At 43.6% G+C, this 14,613-nt stretch overlaps 1 protein-coding gene across 1 annotated transcript; it reads left to right on the top strand.

Moving 5' to 3' along the window:
- The first annotated feature begins 1,455 nt into the window (after positions 1–1,455).
- On the top strand, positions 1,456–14,410 carry XK (X-linked Kx blood group antigen, Kell and VPS13A binding protein). The gene is made up of 3 exons (XM_028727407.2): positions 1,456–1,900; positions 5,018–5,280; positions 11,421–14,410. The coding sequence occupies exons 1-3, from the start codon at positions 1,656–1,658 to the stop codon at positions 12,248–12,250; spliced, it is 1,338 nt and encodes a 445-aa protein (XP_028583240.1). The 5' UTR covers positions 1,456–1,655; the 3' UTR covers positions 12,251–14,410.
- Positions 14,411–14,613: the final 203 nt, after the last annotated feature.

The following is a 14,613-nucleotide window of genomic DNA, read 5'->3' as shown; positions in this document are numbered from 1 at the left end:
TGGCACAATGTTGAATCTCACCCAAGGTAGGTGCTTGTGGAATGTCAACTACATTTCTCTTTTTCTTTACAAAAAAAATGTTTTTAAAAATCAGCTGTTCTAAAAAACAAAACCTGTCTTTTGTGGTTTGAGTGTTTGCTTTTCTTTTGTAAGTCTGTATGTGTGGTTGAACTATTTGTTCTGGCGTGGGAGGTGATTATATATAGGGCTCCTGATTGGTGTCGTTTCTTTGTATTAAAAAGTCGAAACTAAACAATTACCTTTGGCTTACCTTTGTACTACAGCTTGAGCTGTAAGGCCACCTTGGCACAGAAAGCTCCACCCAAACGCTGGTCATAAAGTTCAAATACAAGCTGTGAGGAAAGTGGTAGTTGTTCAAATATGTAAATAGGACCAGGGAGTGAGAAACCTGTAATGCAGAACAAGGAAACAGTGGAGAGTCATGTCCACTAAAAGCACCTTGTTGGAATGTTTAGTAAACAATTCCAAACCTTAGCATTTATTAGGGATTAAGTCCTATTGAACTCAGAGGGACTTACCTTTGTGCTCTGTAATAGACCGCATATTTAAGATATGTACACAGGAGCCTTGTGGAGTCAGACCAATGAACCATTTAGTTCAGCCCCCTGTTCTCAAGAGTGGCCTACTTTTATCTTGCCTTTCCTCAAATTGGCACAGTGTGCATGGACCTCACCCCACCCATTTTATCCCCACGGCAACCATATGGGGCCAAGCCTGAGAGACTATCCAGATTGCCTATTGCCTGGGCAGATACCTGAACCTGAATCCTCTCCTGGTAAGTGGTGTTGCCAGCTTCTTTTCTGGCGAGGCTCATCTGGCGTTTAAAAAATACACCAGGTGGAGTCTCTTATCTCTGGGAAAATACAGGCAATGGCCACCCATTGAATTTCTGCCTGTCAGGCATAAGTTAAAAGCATATTTAATATGTCTCTGGTTTGGTGGGAGGATGGCGATCCTAGTAGCAAACATACCAGCCAACTCCTAAGGGGCCAAATCCCCAATAAAATATTTCAGGGGGCTGCCACCAGCAAGGTCAATGGGCATTGCCATTCGAATGCTGAGCATGTGTGGTGACTTGTGATTGATTATGTGTGGCAGAGCTTACCTGCCCCCTCCCCCAACATTTTACTCAAATTTTCCTGCTGCTGGTACAGACTAGGATGGGCTACCCCTGAGCTTAACCTGAGCCAGGCCCGGGCCTTGGAATCTAAGAAGACAGGTGACCAAGAGCGCCCCTGCGCATGTACAGAGCGGCCTTCTCGACTGGGGAGGGAGCCGCAAGCATGCAGCCAGCCCCCAAGGACCCGGGTCTAGGAGACAACGGCAGCTTTCGCAACTCCAGGCCCGGCACTACGGATTCTTTCGTGGATCCTCCTCCGCCATCCCCTCGAGCGCCGCCGAAGACAGCGAGCCTCGTCCAATTGGGCGGCCGGCGCCGCAGCAGCAGCCCCCTAGCGGACGCTTGGCGAAGGCGCGGCTCGGGCGTCTCCCGCCGCCGGCAGCTTGGCTCCTCGCTGGGCTCCGGGAGATGGGCAGCTGGCGGCCTCGGCTGCGGAGCTCCACGCGTGGCCAGCCCTGCCCTGCTCCTGCCCGCTGACTGAGCCGCTGCCCGGCCGGCTTCCCCGCCGGCGGCGATGAAATTCCCGGGCTCGGTGCTGGTGTCGCTCTTCCTCTTCGTGGCCGAGACGGCGCTGGCGCTGTACCTGAGCAGCACCTACCGCTCGGCGGGCGACCGCATCTGGCAGTCGCTGACGCTGCTCTTCGCGCTGCTGCCCTGCGTGCTGGTCCAGTTCAGCCTCGTCTTCATCCACCGAGACCTCAGCAAGGACAGGCCGCTCGTGCTGCTCCTGCACATCCTGCAGCTGGGACCCCTCGTCAGGTGGGTGGGGGGCGGGGGCCCCGATCCCCGCAGGTGCTCCTGCAGGCGAAGGACCGCCCAAGCGGGGAGGGCTGGCCGGGGGCGGAAAGGGGGTCAGGAGAGGGGGTCGCCGCCCCAGTTGTGCTGGAAGATCAACGCCCCACAATGGCTGTCAGACATCTCAGAATGCTGGACACACACTCGAGTGTCTGAATTGGGGACCAGTTCCAGCCTTATTGTTAATTAAAAAATCGATCGCTTCAGTGGTAGATTCTATGCCGAGAGATCTGGATAGGGAATTGTGACCATTAAGATGGCTCAAGAGCTCTTTGTTGGGTCAGATGTGCAAAATAAAGGACCATTTTGTTTATAGTGAATTAAAAGTGTTGGGGTTTTTTGTGTGTTAAGCTGTTTGCTGCATCCATCAGGACATGGTCTCCTTTTATATGCTTGGAAATCTCCCTCCCTCGCCATGCATGTTAATGGATCTGTACTGTGTGCGGTTAAGGGTCTGTGATGCTTCCTATCTGCACAGCTGCCTGCTCTGGCTTTGCCTGTGAGCAGTAACTGGCAGAGAAGCATGCCTGCGTTTGGTCACAGGCACGCCCATCTGTAGAGTGTGCTTCTGGAAAGCTGTATTGGAATAAGGGAGGCAGTGGTGAGAGAGCTGGTCTTGAGAATATAACAGGTTCACACATCTTGAGTAGTCTCTACCTTTTGGGTTGAGTGAAAATGTTTCAGCTTGTGAGTAAAGGGGAAGGAGGCTGAGTTTCTTGTGGACCACACACAGTTACTCTTTGAAAATTGAAGCAGAAGAAACTGTGGATGTTTCAAATCTATTTTTATCTACTGAAAATATTTATAACCTCCTCTTTAGGCACCTTGTTTTTTGTTAACATAATAATAACAACAGAATAATAACGTAGTAATGCCAAAATCAAACTGCTTTGATTTTATTATTTTTTTAAAAAATATCCACCCACACACGTCATCATCCTGGAAGCAATTTGCCATTTTCAAGTCTCTCTCTCTCTCTCTTTCACCACCCAGAGGTAAATTGTGTTGTTTCAGCATGTATTGTTTCAGCAAGTATTTTCCTAACAAATTATTCTATCTGTTTCCTTTCTGTTTCTGTTGTTTTTAATTTCAGGGAGGTAACTGTGATGGTCGGTTGCAGCAAAAAAAGAGAGAAAAGCTCATGGCATAATAAAAATGTCTTAGTCTTTAAGGTGCCTTAAGACTTAAATTGCTTTTGTTACCCTTTATTGCTCTCTGAATATATCATATCTCAACTTTGATGACATTGTAAGCCACCCAGAATGGAATTTTGTGCCTAGAAAGGCAGGGTATACACTTTAACAGAAATAAATAAATTTGATAAATCATTAACTATTGTGGCAGTTATCCCTTCAAGCAAAGAGGCATGAGCAGTATCAAGTTTCTTATCAGTTTGTTCCTGAAGCCAAATTGTACATGCAAATCAAACACCAAATCGGGGGGGGGGGGGGCAGAGGAAGGGATAACATAGCAATGTTTTACAGGGCCTAATACTGTTATCCAAAACTTTTCTAATATTATGGATGTATGCCATCACCTGCCAGCAATCCCCTCCTTGCTTTCTAAATAAAAGGTGGGGTATAAATGCAATGTTAATTAATAAATATTAAGCTCTGGGAAAACATTTCCGTCTCCCTAGGTATTCGGCTGTTGACCTAAAAATTACCATGTTTCAATAAAGTAACTTCAAAGTCCATATACACAGCTGCACATAAGGAGCCTGAACTGGAAGCATTTGGTAGTACTGCATCAGAGCAATCGTTCCATGGTTTCTCAATTGGCCATGGTGATTGTAGGAACTCTTGACATAGGGAAAGCCAGTTAAGTGAATTAGCCATCAAGTTTACACATCTTATTTTTGCACTATTATACTATGTGTTTGCACATTAATAGTGATTAAAATGTTATTATACAACAATAATACATATTAACTTCCTAAGTAGGCTGCAGAATGTCTTTTCTTAAATGTTTTCAACAACAATTTGGGCAGGGACCTGTCAAGAATGTGTTCTCCATAGGACACCATACAGTAGTCCTTTCTGTGATTATGTGGAGTTGTGTACAGCTTAGTGCAACACATATATTCCATCAGCAAAAGGATCTCTACCTGCGTAATGGAGTGTTCTTCCCCTCTTCTCCCTTTGCAAGTGGACATCCTTGTGCTGGTGAGGCATGGTAGTTGAGTTCCACCCATGAATTTCAGAATCCTGAGAATGGGCTAAAGGGGTGTTTCACATGCCCACCTTAACTTCTTTCTAATCAGAGATCCTACTTAAAAGCAATCGTGAAATTCAGAAGAGTTATGTTAAAGCAACATCTACTCTTTTTTCCCATTCAAATGTTATGTCTACTCTCTCTCTATATATATAATTAGTTTTTCAACATATCGTTTTCAACAATAATTAACTTTTATATCTTATACAGGTTTTTTTTTACTTCACATCAATCACATCTGAAAATTTTCCAATCTATTCACTTAATTTACATTTCTTACTTCCACTATTACATTTAAATCTAATAACTAATATCTCTATTTTGCAATGTTTCATATATTTCTCCTTACAAAACTTCTTTTAGTCCTACTAGCGTAATTTGTTGATTACAGTTGCTCTTCAAATAATTCGTATATTTCTTCTAATCTTCTGTGAATCTCTGGTCCCACAGGTTTCGAATCCTTCCTGTCATTTTATCTAATTCTGCGTAGTCCATTAATTTTGTCTGCCATTCTTCTTTCATCGGGATTTCTTCTTGCTTCCATTTCTGGGCTAACAATACTCTTGCCGCTATTGTTGCATATAAAAACAATTTAACATCTTGCCTATTAATGTCCTCACCTATAATACCAAGTAAAAATGCTTCTGGTTTTTTTAAAAAATATATTTCAACATCTTTTTCATCTTATTATATATCATTTCCCAAAAGTTTTTTACTTTCTTACATTCCCACCACATATGATAAAATGTTCCTTCTTTTTTTTACATTTCCAACATTTATTATTTGTCTTATACATTTTAGATAATTTCACAGGTGTAATATGCCACCTATAAAGCAACATCTACTCTTGTCCATTTCCCCCCACAGGTGCGTGGAGGTTTTTTATATTTACTTTCATGCAGGCAGAATAGAGGAGCCTTATGTCAGCATCACTAAGAAGAGACAGATGCCAAAAGATGGACATTCGGAAGAAGTTGAGAAGGAAGTGGGCCAAGCTGAGGGCAAGCTGTTTACACACAGATCTGCATTTAGTCGGGCATCAGTGATCCAAGCTTTCCTAGGCTCTGCACCACAGCTGACGCTTCAGCTGTACATATGTGTCCTACAGCAGGAGATGACGGCAGCCAGAAGTATGTATAATTGGTACATTTTTCAGTATTCCATTTTGGTGAGTGTTTAGAGATAGGGATTATGGGTAAATAATAACTATATCCTCTCCCTTATTGAGCTATTTAGGAAACCAGATGCAGGTGGAAATGGTTAATGACCTACTTTATGGTTGTTTTGGCACCAGGTGAAGACTTATTAAAATCCCCCCAGCCCTTTTCAAAATCTGTCCTTTTAGTGTTCTGAATCACTGTGTATGTGCTGTAAATATATATTTATTTGCTTTTACTCTGCTCCTTGTTGGAAATGTGTGCGCCAGAAATCTTTAGGATGCAATTTGATATTTAATGTAGGCTATTACGTTTTTAATTGTACTACTGTCATTTTTGTGCTGAAAGCCAACCAGAGAAAAATGTTATTGAGTAGCTTTACATAAATATAGCAAATAAATTACGCAGACTGCTTCTTTACTAAGAGTTACAGACTAGGTTATAAGAAGCAGAAAGCCCTTCTACAAATTATAGCAGGGAGAAGAGAACTCCCAACTTCTGTCAGCCAGCATGGGCAAAGGTCAGAGATGAGAGAACTGCGGTCCAGCAACATCTTGAGATAACAGATTCCCCATCCCTAGGGATGCATCCCCCCCCCCCGTGCTTAATTCATAAAAGTAGAAACAATGAGACCAAGACTCCTCACTGTAATATCTCATCCCTAATCTTAGCTGCTTGGAGCATACTAACAGGACATCTTAGAAGAAGAAGAAGAAGAGTTTGGATTTGATATCCCACTTTATCACTACCCAAAGGAGTCTCAAAGTGGCTAACATTCTCCTTTCCCTTCCTCCCCCACAACAAACACTCTGTGAGGTGAGTGGGGCTGAGAGCCTTCAGAGAAGTGTGACTAGCCCAAGGTCACCCTGCAGCTGCATGTGGAGGAACGAGGAATCAAACCCGGTTCACCAGATTACGAGTCCACTGCTCTTAACCACTACACCACACTTAGCCCAGGGGTAGGCAAGGTTTACCTCACCTGGGCCGGTTCACTCAAGAGGAGATCTTTCCGTGGGCCGGACTGCGCACACACCCACGCTTTCCGGCATCTGCGTCCATGCAGATGCAATTTTCAGTGTTGTGGAAGTGAGTCCCCGTGCTGGGGGGGGCGACTTGCTGAGCGGGTGGCTCGGTTTGGGGGTGGCTCATGGACCGTTTAAATGACCCCCGTGGGCTGCTTGTGGCCCATGGGCCTTAGGTTGCCAACCCCAGTCTTAGCCTTTTTCAAATGTTAACAAACTTCTATGGACACACACAGCTGGCTACTTGATTTTTAAAACTATGTTTAAAATATTTGCTTGCAGTGATGCTTGGGGAGGAGTCACTAAGAATGCTGTTGTTGCAAACAAGCGAAGAGCGTAATTTTGTCTCGCAGCAGAAATACATATAATATGGTAAACCGTTCCAGATCTACATTAGGGGATCTGGATATAGAGACAACTTCTTGCGACACATTCTATGTGAAAATTAATTCAAAGGAGCAGCTTGAAGATACCCAGGGTTACAAGAGTATATGTGTGGGAAATCCTATTAGAGGTCTGAAATTAACTTTAGCACTTTCAGACTCATGTCCAGAGATTAATTGCTTTAAAGTTAAACAAGTCTCAGGAGTACGTTGAAATAGCAGTGAATGTGATTAATAAACCAAAAAGATTAATAAACCAAAAATCCTGATGACCGCAGGCAAGTGGATGGTTGCTAAGTATTAAATTAAAATAAATGGAGCAGTTGTGGTGAGCTAGTCACTCGAATGGTCTTGCATCCCCCCCCCCCCCGGGCAGTGTAAGTAGATAAAGCACATAGTGGATGTGCAGGTGACTGATGCCCTATTGTAATAGCCAATCGTGTGCATCTGTTTTGTGGCAGCCGTTGGTCCATCTAACTCAGCATTGCCCATGCTATCTGGCAGCAGGGTTTCAGACAGGAAGTCTTTCCCAAGCTTACCCAAAGATGCCAGGGATTGAAGAACCTGGGACCTTCTACATGCAACAGCCGTTTCCTCAAGATGCATAAATTATCATACATACATTTGGAACTTGCATATCTTGTAGTGCAAGTATCCTCTTCATGGGCAATGTAAAAAATCAAAAACCAAGAGTGTGGATCACTCACACACCCACTTCTTTGGAACTTCCAGTTATTGTGCAAAATGGATTTGGGCTGCCACATAATGTGTAAATTGGCATTTTCATTCTCCGCAGGGCAACCAATTGAGCATCTAGCAAACACTTTCCTTTCAGAAACTAAGATGAAATGACTAGATCCAATTTCATTGGATAAAATGTGACAACTATCTCAGAGAGCAGTCACGGGGGGGGGGGCAAATAATTTGCATCCCCAGCTACTGTTTTCTTTCTTCACTGGCCCACCTTCCCAGATTGTATATAGTAGAGACAAGCCCTGCCTTCCTTCTCCCCACTGCAACCTCCCCTCCCCTCCATTTACTCCTTTCCTCCCCTCTGAGTGGTTATGATCAGAAAACATATGATATGGGAAGCTAGCTGTAGGTAAGTGGTTTGGGGTTTCTGGATGGGAAATCACCCAGGAACCAATGTATGCTACCTTGAGATCTGTCATGGAGGTTAGGTGGGTTAGAAATGCAATGTGATCCAGTTGAGACTTTGGTCTTGCTACAAAAGAGTGAAATGCTCTAGGATGCTGGCATTGTTTTATTATTTATTTTTATCTATTAGATTTACATACCACCCTTCAAGGTGGTTCACAAGATAAAAATACAAGATAAAAACACAAATAAGTAGTCAAAACAGGAAGAAAATAATAGAAAAAGATTGCTGAGTCCTGAGTTCCCTCTGTGACCCCGTGAGACCCTGTTTTTATTTGTTTAAATCTACTGAATTCCTGTTTTAATATTATTTTATACTACTGTTTTATGTTTCATGTTTGTTTTAATGATACTGTTTATTACACACACACACACACACACACACACACACATATATATATATATATATATATATATGCTTTCGTAGATTTTCACGGGTACAGGAATGCAGGTTTTGGTGTCCTCGGGTGTCTTCCCGTGTAAAAGTTGGGGTGTCTAGGCGACGTTTCGACGAGGTCTCACTCGTCATCTTCAGGCTGGTGCTTTCGGCTTCTTGTTACTGGAACAGAGCCTCTGTTCCAGTAACAAGAAGCCGAAAGCACCAGCCTGAAGATGACGAGTGAGACCTCGTCGAAACGTCGCCTAGACACCCCAACTTTTACACGGGAAGACACCCGAGGACACCAAAACCTGCATATATATATATATACTGTATATATTTTAAAAAATAAGTGGTTAAATCTTGCCACCCTCCTAAATCTCTCATCTCTCTCATACACACACACAAATTATTTTTTAAGGTTAAGAATTTAAGGCCCTAACTTCAGAAGGGCTTCAGAATTGTGCCTCTTCTGATAATTTGGCTCTTCTGCTATACTCATAATTTTATTTCATTTGTTCCGTTTAGTCTGGAGTGTGTGGTCAGTTGCCAGTCTTGGGCAAGTATGGAGCAAAGTGTGAAATTTTTACTGACACAGTCAAAAGAAGGTAACTTAGCAGGACGTGCAGCAATTCAGGATTCCTTTGTGCACGTCAGTCAGGGTGACCGGCCTCGGTGGTGGAGAGGCTGTCACAGGGCTGCAGCAATGGGACAAGGGTGGGAACCTGCACCTGCCAAGACTCCCTCAACGGAAGAGCCGCTGAGGGGACGGTAACCCCGCCTTCTGTGGCCCTTGCCAGAGCGGCAGGCTGAGGAGAAAGCAGCATCTCCTCTTTCTCTCCCAGCCACTAGTGGAGGATTTGCTGGAAAGAGGCTGAGGAATGGGGTGCCGTAAGCCCCCGCTTCCTGTCTGAGCCTTGGCTAGCAGTGTGAGGAGGACAGAAGGAGTGATTTGCCTATTCCTGCAGCTTTGGTGGCAGGTGGAGGGGCCAAGTTTCACTCCCCTCCCATACCTTAAAAAGGAGGCACGTTTGGTTTCGTTATTGTAATGTGTCATTGTGATGGTATAGTTTGCTTCTTGAGGATTTGCAATTTGCCATACAATTTCCACTTCCAGGTGTGGCCCTCAGGCTGTTCTAGTGTGTCTCCAATCACCCTGACTGCAAAGCCTTGGCACAGTCCCTGACGCCGCCCCAACCAGGTGACAGCCCTGCGCTGCTGCCTTGCTTGGTTGCTCCTTTGATGTACGGTTTGAGTAATAATGGGAGTTGTAATCTGAAATAATCTCCACCTGACATAGCTATGGGAAGGTAACAAAGCAGTTTCTGGCAGGATATCGCTGAAATGAATGGTCTGGAACAAGTCCAGTATTGGTTTAAAAATACATTGAAAAACCAGTTTGAGTGGCAAAAGAAATCCAGTACTTGCATTTAAAAAAAATGACCTTCAAGTGTGTGTTTTTCAAAAATAACAAAAACCCAAATACTTGCAAAGCAGCAATTAAAAAACAACAACACACAACCCAAGCATTAAGACTTCATCAAAATAATATCCCTCTTCTTCACTCCACTGAAATATAATTGCTGTATGTAGATATATTTGGAGCACCTGAATGACAAGCGAAATACATTCTTGCAAGGTCACTTGTACTTTTTTTCCTCTAACAAGTCTTGGACCTATATTTTAGGAGAAAGCAAGCATAAGATATGAATGGCTAGACTCAGCATGTTGATCTAATTTCATTCACATTGCAACAGGATAATCCAAAGAGAGTAGATTCAAGACTGCAGTGTATGTGGAACACTATACAGTGGTACCTCGGGTTACATACGCTTCAGGTTACATATGCTTCAGGTTACAGAGTCCGCTAACCCAGAAATATTACCTCGGGTTAAGAACTTTGCTTCAGGATGAGAACAGAAATTGTGCAGTGGCAGCGCAGCGGCAGCAGGAGGCCCCATTAGCTAAAGTGGTGTTAAGAACAGACCTCCAGAACGAATTAAGTTCTTAACCCGAGGTACCACTGTATTAGATTGTATTGAACTTGCAATAGCTTGGTAACAGATTTCATGAGTATGGGTCATCATTCAAAGCTCTACCCACACACAGGCACCCCAAACACTGTGATGGTTAGTATTGTGTCATTCATCTCTCTCCCTGCCACCCTGTTTACCCATTCAGAGCAAAGCACCTCAAAGGATGTAATTAAGATGTGGAGAACCAGAGGATGTGGCAGAGACACCCCTCTTGCTTGCAACACCCTGCCTGAATTTAAAATAAAACCCTGAGGGAATTGGACATCTGAGTGTTGCCCACAGTTTGAATCCCAGGAAGCAACTGGCATGTATTACTCCAGGCTTCCTCAGCCTCGGCCCTCCAGATGTTTTTGACCTACAACTTCCATGATCCCTAGCTAGCAGGACCAGTGGTCAGGGATGATGGGAATTGTAGTCGCAAAACATCTGGAGGGCCGAGGTTGAAGAAGCCTGTATTACTCATTGAAGTAAAAACATTTGTGCCTGTGGAAGGGGAACTGAGTTAAGACAGTCACCCTCTGTTTGTTAAGATGGGAAGCATCCCAGAAGGTCCTGGTTCAACGCCTATCTCAACTACAGAATTAGGAAGTTGCTATCATTTATTTTTTAGCTGTGGCCCCTCCCCCAAGTGGGCAAAACGGGAATAACACAGTTTTATTGAATGAGGAATAGTGAAATGCTGCTAGTTATCACTTTGCACACTTAAAGCTCAGTGACCGAAAGCCTTGAGTTTGCTCTTGCAGCAAATTCAGTATAGCTGCTGAGACTTGAATAGCTTTGTGGTTTGTACCTGATGCTGATGAGAATGCTGGAGTTTCTCTCAAGGCCCAACATGCTAAAATATTGTCCTGGAGCTGCCATGCTCACGGTGTGAACATAATAGTTCAAGGAAAGCCTTTAGCACAGGTCCAAGGAGCATGCATGCATTTGAGGGCCCCAGTTCATTTCTCAGTGTTTCTACATGGTTTAGGCACATGGACTAGGAAAAGTGTGTTCTGGAATAGTGCTTAAGAAGATAATATAAGTTGCATCAGTTTAGGCCACTTGAGTCAGCCACTTCCAATGAAAGCGTGTTCCTGCCGCACGATGCTCTCTGGCTGCTTTCAGAAATGTTGATTGCCTTCTCTTTCCTCAGGCATCTTCATGGTCCTTTCTCTCCTGTCAATCGTCTATGGAGCACTGCGATGCAACATCCTGGCCATTAAGATTAAGTATGACGATTATGACATCAGCGTGAAGCCTGCTGCCTACCTCTGCATCTTCCTCTGGAGAAGCTTTGAGATTGCCACTCGGGTGATAGTCCTGGTCCTCTTCAGCTCTGTCCTTCAAATCTGGATCCTCCCTGTGGTGCTAGTGAATTTCTTTGCTTTTTTCTTTCACCCGTGGATTCTCTTCTGGCAAAGTAAGTGCACTTTGCCGGAAAATATAGAGAAGGCTTTGAGCAAAGTGGGCACTGCCATTGTCTTGTGCCTTCTCACTTTCCTGTATGCCGGTATTAATATGTTTTGCTGGTCAGCTGTGCAGCTGAAGTTGAATGATTCCGACTTAATTGACAAATCCCAAAACTGGTACAGGCTGGCTTTATATTACATTGTGAGGTTCCTTGAGAATGCTTTTCTCTTGCTGATGTGGTATATGTACAAGACTGATGTCTACACGTATGTATGTGCCCCTTTGCTGGTCTTACAGTTGCTGATTGGCTATTGCATAGCTGTTCTTTTTATGCTCGTGTTCTACCAGTTTTGCCACCCATGCAAAAAACTTTTCTCCTCCAATATTTCAGAAGGATTGGCACTGTGTTTCAAGTTGTTTTGCTATGTATGCAAACCTCTTGCATCCAGCAACTCTGGGGAAAAGGCAGACTTGAAGACCCCAGACGATACTGTTGACGATGCCCAGGACAGCTGCAAGGCAAATGAATCCTATAATGGAAATGCCCACCAAAGTGTTTCGTCCAATGCCTAGAGCTACTGTCAAGGAGCCACCACTCTCAAGACTTGCTTTTTTTAGCTGGGTATGTTGCCTGTTTGGCTCCAGGTGGGAAAACGTTTCCAGCCCCTGGGTCTGGAAACCTTTCTGGGTAACATCCCAATGGTGGGCGGGTCCAGAGGAAAAAGTGGGCGGAGCAGCAAATGTAAATTTTACCTTTGTACAGTAGGCTAGTTTCTTCACATACTCCTCTCTCCTTCCTAAATCCAGGCAAGCGAGAGGCATAATCAGAGTTCAAGGGCACATTCCGGCCGAGCAAAAACATTCAAGGTGGGTGTGACTTGGGAGGGGGTGTGGCTTGTGGAGAGTCCCAAAGGTCAGGCAGAGAGGACTGGAGGGCCACATTTTTGGGCCTCAGGTTGCCACCCCTGGTTTGGGTGGTTTAGAAAGAAGGATGCACTCTGATTATCCCTCTAACTGCCATGGCAGGAGGCACATTTAAGTCCTAGCGTTGCAGTGCTGGTACGGTGGTTCAATGAGTGTGAAGATAATTGGGATTTTAACTGTTGGAAACTGACAGCACCCCCTTATGGATGGGAGGCTTCACTGCACCTTGACTTTAGATCAGGGATTTATAACCTTTGTCCAGGTGGACCTCTGCAAGCTATGAAACAAAAGGCAAGGCAATGACAAAGTGGCTGACTCAAGGAACTTCTTATTTCATGCAAGGACCGAAATCGATAAATGAAAAGGAAGGTTCAAAACCTCACAGGTTAACAATGTGCTTTAAAGCTTTATACAAACCGGGCTCCTTCACCTGCCACCGAGTGCCGAATTTATCTAGGTTACATATGACATGATCTCATCCTGACTGCGTGCATTGGAACTGGGAGCTTCTGAATCCATAATGGAAAGTGATAAAATAACTTGCTGCTAATTCAGGCCTTGGCCCCATCCTGTCAATTTTTCCTTCAAAGTGCCACAAGTGTTGATTCTCTTCAAACAGCTTAAACACTTGGTTTGTAGGATTGCTTCTGTTGTTGGAATCTGATTGTCTTGGTCAATTACATTTCTGCTTTGTATGATGCTAAGAAAGCTTTGGTGAATGTAGCAGTAGTTAAGGAAGCATTTAGTCAATGAAAATTTTAGCAATGTCTTGCAGTTGATATCCACTCTTTTACATGAATATTTCCAAATGTTTCCATTAAGTCAAACCTACTGATATTACTGAAAACGGGGGGGGGGGGGACTATTTGCTAGAATTATTACATTAAAGTGATTAGGTCTCCAAAACAGTGGCCAGGTTGGCAGAGTGGATTTGGACGTTGAGCATGGGAGGACCTGATCCAAAAGCCAGTGAGCTGCAAAAGCCATTGGGCGGGATTTGAACAGATATTTGACTGTTTAATGGGTTTGCAACTTGCCTTTCTTCTAAGTTTCTCAAAGTGGTGATTTGCAGGCTGGTCCTATGCATGTTTACTTGGAAGTAAGTCTTACTTTGTTCAATGAGGCTTACTCCCAGGAAAGTGTACTCCCAAGAGAGAACTGAAGTCTTAACCTCCCAATAATTTTGACTGGTCAAGAGTATCTTTTCCAAGGCCACATCGGTGCTGGCCAGGATCAGTCCCACTCCCAAGATCAACACTCTACTTACCCCACAAGGTTACTGTGAGGATAAATGAAGTAAGAATTGTAAAGCAACTTAATACACCGAACCAGTTCTATAGAAATGTTTAAATAATGTTTAAAATGACCTTTGCCACCGCAGTGCTGACAATAGTTGGAACCATGGTAGCTGAAATCCATGGTGCAATTAGCTGGTGCAAGGTGGAGTCATCCTTTCTTGCTTCTGGTTTTTTTTGAAACACACATTAAAAAGTGCTGGCTTTTGCCCAGTTCTACAATTGAGCGGTATATAAATTTTATAAAATGAATTAAGTGTGTTTGAACAGTGCAGCCATGTAACAGCAGGATCAGGGGGCAAGTTTTAGCGTGAATTAGCATGACAAATGTGTATCTTTATCTTTTTATACAAAATATAAAACAGTCACCTTATCTGTGCACATGTAGCAAACTCCCCCTCCTTGATATTCTTATTTTTAAAAGAGAAAAAGAAATAACACCTGGTGGTTATTGTTTTATATCTGGAAAGCTGATTTGTTCCCAGAATAAAATAATTAGTCTCTGAAGAGAAAATGCTGTATGGGTGTTTGTAATTTACCTTCTTTGAGTTTTGAGTTGGGAGGGGAGGGCAGTGCATCACTTGGAACGGAGAATGTTATGGTCAGTAAGAGAAGTTAGTTGAGCATGGATTGGCAGTTATTTATAATTTTTACTTCCTTATTTTATTTATTTATACAAGTATTCCTATACTGGCCTTATAGCCTGCCCGTTGTCAA

This window comes from Podarcis muralis, chromosome 4, assembly GCF_964188315.1.
Source record: "Podarcis muralis chromosome 4, rPodMur119.hap1.1, whole genome shotgun sequence".
Taxonomy (NCBI): Eukaryota; Metazoa; Chordata; class Lepidosauria; order Squamata; family Lacertidae; genus Podarcis; species Podarcis muralis.
This window is presented reverse-complemented; position numbering and strand designations above follow the sequence as displayed.